This window comes from Lactuca saligna, chromosome 5, assembly GCF_052625555.1.
Source record: "Lactuca saligna cultivar CGN05327 chromosome 5, ASM5262555v1, whole genome shotgun sequence".
NCBI lineage: Eukaryota > Viridiplantae > Streptophyta > Magnoliopsida > Asterales > Asteraceae > Lactuca > Lactuca saligna.
This window is the reverse complement of record NC_136421.1, coordinates 137,537,070-137,545,282: the sequence shown is the minus strand read 5'-3', so window position 1 is coordinate 137,545,282 and position 8,213 is coordinate 137,537,070. Positions and strand designations below refer to the sequence as shown.

At 36.1% G+C, this 8,213-nt stretch overlaps 1 protein-coding gene across 1 annotated transcript; it reads right to left on the bottom strand.

Moving 5' to 3' along the window:
• Positions 1–1,244: 1,244 nt before the first annotated feature.
• On the bottom strand, positions 1,245–4,149 carry LOC145048848 (cytochrome P450 98A2-like). The gene is made up of 3 exons (XM_078997474.1): positions 3,559–4,149; positions 2,100–2,497; positions 1,245–2,007 (listed from the first exon to the last, which is right to left on the bottom strand). The coding sequence occupies exons 1-3, from the start codon at positions 4,040–4,042 to the stop codon at positions 1,363–1,365; spliced, it is 1,527 nt and encodes a 508-aa protein (XP_078853600.1). The 5' UTR covers positions 4,043–4,149; the 3' UTR covers positions 1,245–1,362.
• Positions 4,150–8,213: the final 4,064 nt, after the last annotated feature.

Below are 8,213 nucleotides of genomic sequence, written 5' to 3'. Positions count from 1 at the left end.
AATAATAATAATAATAATAATATAAAAAGAAAAAGACAAAAAGACAAAAAAAGAAAAAGTGAAAAAATAATGTCAAATCAAAAACAATAAATTGAGTAGATTGATGTTAGGAGTGATAAAATTGATTAAGGGGTACCTATAGCACAACCCCTAATCAATACAAACAAATAAAAAGGAACCAACCCATCAATAAATATAGCGAAAATTGTGTAAAAATCAAAATTTAAAAAGAAAATACAAAAGAAAAGAAGCACGTATGAGATACATGGCATGAGGTTATAAAATAATGTTTCAACTTGTCAATGAGTGGCAAAGTAAAGAAATTAGCGCAGTAAATGAAGATAATGAAGAGATTGGTTTTAAATTTTCGTTTGAGCATCTACCAGCAACACCAAACAAACAAGAGGGGCAAAATGGTCTATACACGAACCAGTAATAGAAAAGCCATCGAACTATACTTAAATTGACCCTTATATGATCTATGGAATTATGCAATTAATATTATAGACAATCAAAACAGAGGACAAAAACCCAAATTCATACAAGAACAGAAAATAACACATATAGAGGCATAGAGAAAAATCACACAAAAGCCAATCATACGTACGATTAATGGATATATAAAAAATTGTTGAAGAAACTTATAGGTGCAAACAGCAACAAGAGGCGATTGATCCATTAATGACAACAAGGAGGTGGATGTCGTTAAGTTTTTTAAGAGCCAGTGGAGAAGGAAAATAAGGATCACGTTCACAGTTAAAATAATAGGCAATTTTGGACATTGATTAAATAAGCCCAATAGTTTTTTCTTAAATGCTATATGATGTAGCTTTTAGATTTGATAGGTTTTGTTTAAACTAAACCCTATAAGCTTGTAATGTCAAACAAATTTTTTTGTTAAAAAAAAACGTTTTATCAAACGCTAAAAGTGTCAAACGCTTCGTACCAAACATGTTCATAGCTCTTAATCTCTTATTTCATATTTTTTTTTTAGATTGCATTTTCTTTCTATTATTCTTTACAATGTGTTCAATGAAATTCCGCAATAAAACATTGTTTATGATTGTCATTGTTTTATATATGTTACAAAGTTTATAGGTTTCACTATTGTACCCAACAAATTTTTGATATGGTGAATTTTAAAGAATATAAAAGACATAAATGTCCGTATACTAACATAAAAAAAAATAGGCATAAAAATTTGTTCAAATTTAGTCCAAGTCATATGTGTGCTCTTAACAAAATATCAAGAAAGAAATATGTAGCACCTCTTTCTTTCGACAAGTCAACCTCAATAAACATACAAAAACTTGTCAAACTATAAAATTTAACCGCCATGATACCTTTAAAAAACAAATAAAATTACATATCAACCGCCACACGTTTATACAACACAGCAGGTAACCTAGGTGTGGCGACAGCTTCAAGCGGTGTCCGCATGTACGTCACCAACCCAGGGTTTTCTGACATATCAATTTCTTCTGGACTCAAACCATTAGCAGGAGCCCAGGAGAAATGATGCAGAAGGTGACCCAACATAGAGGTCACCAAATTAATCCCTAACTGAGCACCCGGACACACCCTCCTTCCCGCACCAAACGGCAATAATCTATAATCATGTCCTTTCATATCCACATCCTCTTCAAGGAACCGCTCAGGTCTAAACTCCAACGGGTTTTTCCATGTGTCAGGGTCGCGTGCCACGGCCCACACGTTTACATGCACATTAGACCCCTTTGGGATGTCGTACCCACCAACTTTGACATTTGTGTTGGCTTTGTGAGGGAGCATGAGTGGGGTTGGAGGGTGCAACCGTAAGGCCTCTTTGGCTACACTTAGGAGGTATGGGAGGTTTGAGAAGTCGGGTTCAGTGAGTACACGTTCATAGCCGATTACAGTATCTAATTCTTGTTGAGCTTTTTCTTGAACCCGTGGATTTTTTATTAGCTCGGCCATAGCCCACTCGACTGAGATTGCGGTTGTGTCCATTCCCGCTGTGATCATGTCCTGTTCGTGAATCAAAAACATTCAAATTAATCATAAAAATAGTCCTAGAAAACTTGTCCAGTCAGCCGAAACTAGAGATTAGTGATGAGTACCCAAAGTAAGCCGATAACAGTGTCGTCACTCAAGTCATATTGCTTTTGAAGTGTGAGTAAAGCATCGACAAAATGTTGCTTGGTTCCACCGGTTTTTAAACGAGCCGCAGTGTGCTCCTCCATAATGGCGCGGGTCAACCGATCACGGCGTTCTCCGTGTTTGGCGAAGGCTTCTTCTTCAAGTGGGAAGAACCACCGGAGCCAGGGAATGTGTTCAGCCATGGCTAAAGATCCACCGAGCTTTAGCCCGTTTGCCACGATAGCTTTGAACTCTTTCCCTTGTTCATCGATCACACCCTCGGAATTTACAAATCGTTTCCCGAAAGCGAGTCGGGTGATGTTGTTAAATGCTACTGCTCCTAGGTAGGATTTCACTAACAAACTCTTGCCAATCTTATCTATACAAGTGAGTAACTTTGTCAACATGGTTTTGGTGCTAACATTTATCATATTTTTTGAAATAATATTTATTAATTATGTGTATCGATTATAATTTAGATAATTGAATTCACAAATTATTATATACCGAACAATATAAAATTTTAGTGCGTACGCATTATTAGCCTTTGCCCCACCATGGCACCAACAACCATCCATCCTTATCCAACGGACTTTTCAACGAATATTTCAACTAATTTTTTTTTTGGATTTATGCTTTTAAGCGTGACAAAAGATTAAAGGGTGGATTTTTTATATGCCTTTTTGTTAAAATGAAAACCAACCTAATTTTTAATATCATATTCATCCTTTTTTGACTTTCAAAGTATCGAATTAGTCTACATCAAATTTTTTCTAATTATTTTTTAAAACTTTATAAACAGTTTTAGATTTTTATAATCATTATAATTTAAGAAAAAAAATAGATTAACCATATTTCCCTTAAATATGAAAATCCTTTTGAAAAAAAATGGATTGACCATTTTGCCCCTAAATATGCCGCATGATTTAATATAAACAACTAGATTTAAATTAAAAGAAAATGAAATTTGTTCAATTACTGAAACTCCATTTCGTTTTTGTCGTAGTAACATTTTTTCATCTTGCTTTTGTTATTCACAGCGAATAAAAAGTAATTTAAAACAAAGTTAATCTTGATTCCTTATAACGTATTCATTCAGATACTCATTTCAGTCTTATATATATCAGTCTTTAGCTTTTACCAAAATCAGTAAAATTAGTGCAACTGTTTACATTGACTTAGAAAATCACTAACCAACTGCTAATAATCTTATTCATAGTAATAACAGTGAAGAAAAAAAATTGTTTCTTCACAAAATTTCCAATGGAAGAGCCAACTGAATGCTATGCATTAGTTCTATCAAATATGAAAATGTGATAAACTTTGCTTATCATCAAATTAGGTAAGATATTTACCAATTTACGAAATATGTACATAAAACCACAAAAATTGATATCTACGCCATAACTAACCAAAAAAATCGATGAAAAAGAGACTTACCAGGATGGGTACAGTCCTTGAAGATGGATTCCACCATAGCAGTAACTTCATCTTCCCTAATTGGTCTAAGAGCTTCAAGCCTCTTCGGTGAAAACAGCTCAAGCGTACATACTTTCCGAACCTTCACATAGTGTGGTCCGTAATCCGCCCAAATCAAATCCTGCCCTTCTCTGCTAAACTTCGCCGCCGATCTGCTCCGGTGCCGATCCGCCATTTGCTGGTCCTTTTCCTTGAGTACTTCTTTTGCTAACTCGCTGTTGGAGACGACGACGTTTAAAATTGATCCAAACCAGACGGAGATGATCGGACCATATTGTTGTGCCCACTCGGCGTAGCAGCGGAACCTGACGGGTTTGACGTCGTAGAGGTTTCCGACGATTGGCCAGGGGCGTGGGCCCGGTGGAAGCTTGAATCGGAGTTTTTGGTAGAGTATGTAAGCTAGGAAGAATAAAGGGAATGAGAGGGGGAGGAGTAGGAGAGTCATGGTGGCACACGGTGGTTTAGTGGAGGACAATCGAAATGTTTAAATATACAGCGAGGAATGGAGGAGTTGGTGAAGGTTGGTGAGAGGGTATTTTGGTAGTTTTCATTGACGATCGGTTGAAGTTTGGTGAAGGGTATTCTGGTAAAATGTCGTTGTGTAGTGGTGGAGAAGATTGTCGACTGAGTTCCAATTAAACGTTACATAGATTTATAATCTGGTTTCACGTTTGAGTTTATTTTCTGAAACATTATTTCTTAATAGTATGGTGGGATATAATGACATGAGGGATAAATCGGTATGTGTAGGTTGTGTGTATGTCTTATGTGAGCAAAGAGGGTAGTGTGAATATATATTGAATCGTACCATTGTATATAACTATATTGAATTTTACATAGATAAAGTCATAAAAGTCGTAAGGTTTAAGCCATAATTTTGAATTGTACCATTGTAAATAAATATATTGAATTTTACATGGATAAAAATCATAACATTTAGGGTCTAATTTTCGAAAATCCTTAAGCATAACTTTCGTACTGTATTTGCCATTATTTCACGTATGTTTGGGTTTTTGGCTTTCATTGGGTTGTCAGTCAGTTCCCTCCTAAAAGATGACATTGCGGCTTGAATATACCACATTATACATGTTAACGTACCCCACCGAGAATATGTCAAAAATAACGGAACCTTCATGCGGTTTGGGCAAAAAACAGCGTACACCTAACTTCGGGCCCTCGCTCTCTCAATCCCACATTCATTCCTACGTGCCCAAACGTCAAAACCAGCATCGAGACAAAATAGTACCAACTGCCCCTCAAAGCGACATGTGTACCCCTCAGAACGTCACTCCTAACAACCCTACATCAATGATTAGCAACTACACGTGGAGCATGATCTACCAATCAAATGCCGTCTTCCCTTTCACTCCTGAAAAGGTAAAAAATTATGTCGGGGATTTGTTCCCCCGATCATAGGTATAAAAAGGTCCCCTCTCCTCCAAGATAAAGGATTAAGAAAAATCTCCGAACCCTTTCCTTATACTTTCACCTTCTCTTTAAGAAAAAACTGACTTGGTCGTCGGAGCTTCGTTTTGGGACTGCCTCCCGAGCGAAGACTGATGAGCTGTTTCCTTTGTTGTGATCCTCAGGCCCTCTATTCCATTCTTCAAAGAGATGGAGTTAGGTCCGAGACTTGTCACAACAATACAATACTAACAATGTTAGCCATATTTAGGAAAGTCTAAAAGTGTGCCCTTTTTCACAAATATGCAGAAGTAATCCTTGTTTATACTTTACACAAATGGTTTATGTGTCTTATAATGTTATACAAATGGTTCAAATCTAATAGAGATTTTATAAACACAGCCTTTGTGTTTTATATAATAATAGAAATAATATATGCTTAAACAAAACTATAGAAATGGTCCATCCTTTCCCACAAACATACATAATTAGTCATTGCTTATAAGGTTGGAGGGAGTGGTAGTACTTCTAAACACCTTGCCACATCAGATTTTTTTCATGTCACATAAGCTAGATGGAGTGTTAGCATCAAAGTTATAAAAAGGTAGGGAGTGGTGATGTGTACTTTAATAGCTTCTGTTTGGATAAAAAAAAAAAAAAAAAAAACAGCGAATCAAATCTCACCATCCCATTTTCTCTTTCCTGTCTCCTCTCGCTATGCACGTAACAAGCTTTTCTTAGCACCTCCTTTAACTCATGGCAGGAGGTGGTGTAGCACATCCTAAGAACGACTTGTCGAGAACTCTTAGCGAGTCCACTCTCTATGGCCCAAGAATCAATAAAAATGATATTGTTATAGAAGTGGGCCATGAAGTGTGTTAGGATTGATTACAAACACAAATGTTATTATCAAAACTATAAAGAAGACAAGATATAAATATGATCTAGTTGGCTCAAATAAAAGTCTGAAAGAGTACAAGAGTTCGAGAGTACAAATTGTAGAAAATCATGCTCCAAAGTTTTTACTCTAATCTATACAGCTATCTTATTTATAGGATACAAACAGACTTACAAAAAATAACAATGACTACACATCAAAGTGTCAAAAACAACAATGCCTTGTATAAAATATATAGAGACTCGAAGTCATATTGATTTTGACTCCTTACAGACTCTGACTATTTGTAACATCCCGAAATTTCCGTACCATTTATTGTAACTCTTTCGTGATACAATTCGCGCAACCAATCGTCATTCCAAATTCGATTTCCGATCTTCCGTATAATTAAGTCATTAATTGGTACATATTAAAAATGACTTAATGGGTTTCTTAATACATTTAGAAATCATTTTAACACCCAACTTTAGTGATCGAAATATTTCTAGAAATTACCGTATCGGATTACGGTAACTCAATCGGGTACGACCAAAAACCTCGTCTAACACCGGTATCGGGTAGAATTCCACCGTGTCTAAAACTTAAACACTATATAAACATGTTTAAGACTCCATTTGAAGCCTTTGGTCAATTTACCATTAAACACTACCAATCTCTCTCCTCATCCAAGTTTAAAGGATCAAAACTCAAATTTAAGGCTTCAAATCTCTAAGGTATTTCCCCTAGCTTGTATTGTAACCTTCTTAGCCTTCAAATTCGAGTTTAAAGCATGATTTAGGACTACATTCATGAGTTTACGGCCATGGAACCTTCATGGGCCGTAAACTCATATATCAAGGGTTTTTAAGCCCTAAAACCCCTCCTAAGCAATGTTAGACATTAGTAATGGCTTGATGACTTAATGGAAGGGACTTACAACAATTAAAACATTCATTTTAAGGGACAAAAGTGAGTTTACGGCCAAGACACATTCTTGGGCCGTAAACTCATATTCAAAGGGTTTTTGAGCCAATTAACCCTTCCAAATCATAGTTGGGACTTAGATATGACATTAGGGCTTGCTAATCTAGACTTGGAACACTTTAAACATGCTCTTTGGGTAATAAAAGTGAGTTTACGGCCAAGACATACTCTTGGGCCGTAAACTCCTCTTGAATGGTGATTTAATGCCTTAAAACATGTCAAAATGCTTTCAAACTCAACCAATGGCTTTGTGGTAAATCCTAGATTCATCTAAAAATGATTTGGAGACCTTAAACACAACATATACCCTACATAAGTGAGTTTACAGCCAAAGAACTCCTCCTAGGCCGTAAACTCCTATAAGTTTGTAAAATAGTAATCTAAATTCATAACAATGCTTAGAAAATTGGTTAGAATCACATGTGATTGCCCTAAATAGTTCAAATTAACCATCCTTAGCCATGGGTGAGTTTACGGTCGTAAACTCTATGAGTGTGGCCGTAAACTCATGTTTTAAATGATATAAATTCATTCCAAGTGCTCCAAGGCATTTTAGATAATCCATTCTAGCAATCCCCATGTCCATTTGAGCCCTTAAACCATCAAAACCACACCCACATGAGTTTACGGCCGTAAACTCATGTATGTGTGTGTTCAATAGTTGTAAACTCCTTAAAATGTTTACTCTTGGGGAGTAAACTCAAGTCCCAAGTCCCTAGTACCATTACACGTCCGAAGATGTCACCCGGGTCACTCCAAACGCTCGTTTTGAGGTGTTTAACCTCATTGGAGTGTAATGTTCCATATGATTAGTGAAAGTATCCCTAATTGTATATATATGGACATTATTTCATTTTACATAGGAACATCGCGTGTAATCAAACCCCGAACCAACATCTAGCATTCAAAACCGACACGTTTCCGACTCCGGTGAGTTCATACCCCTACCCTTTTCACTGTTTTCACTGTTTTCAGGGGGGGGGGGGGACACAAGCAAAGTACAAGGAAATTTTTGTACTCAAAACATGTTTTCAAATGTGTGTTTCATATTTCATATGCTTTTATAACTGATTACCACAACTGATAATCATTTGAACATGCAGATCACGTAACATATATTTGTGAAATAGGTCTTTAAACTGTTATGTTTTACATATATTTCACAAATGGTTTTCCATATTTTATCAGTTAAAAAGCATGACATTAAACATTTGAACATAATATATGTACACTGTTTTGTCCTCGGTAACACTCCACACATATATACGAGTGGAGGACTATCATATTATTACTAGTAAATTTGTTAATCTTGTATGATTGGAGACACGTCCTCGGAGAACACTCCGTCAAG

Excerpts from the sequence above, each read along its gene's own strand:
- LOC145048848 (XM_078997474.1), bottom strand. The coding sequence starts at position 4,042 with ATGACTCTCCTACTCCTCCCCCTCTCATTCCCTTTATTCTTCCTAGCT. Across the intron at positions 2,498-3,558 it reads CAAGGACTGTACCCATCCTG|ATAAGATTGGCAAGAGTTTG; the intron begins GTAAGTCTCTTT and ends TCACTTGTATAG. Across the intron at positions 2,008-2,099 it reads CTGTTATCGGCTTACTTTGG|GACATGATCACAGCGGGAAT; the intron begins GTACTCATCACT and ends ATTCACGAACAG.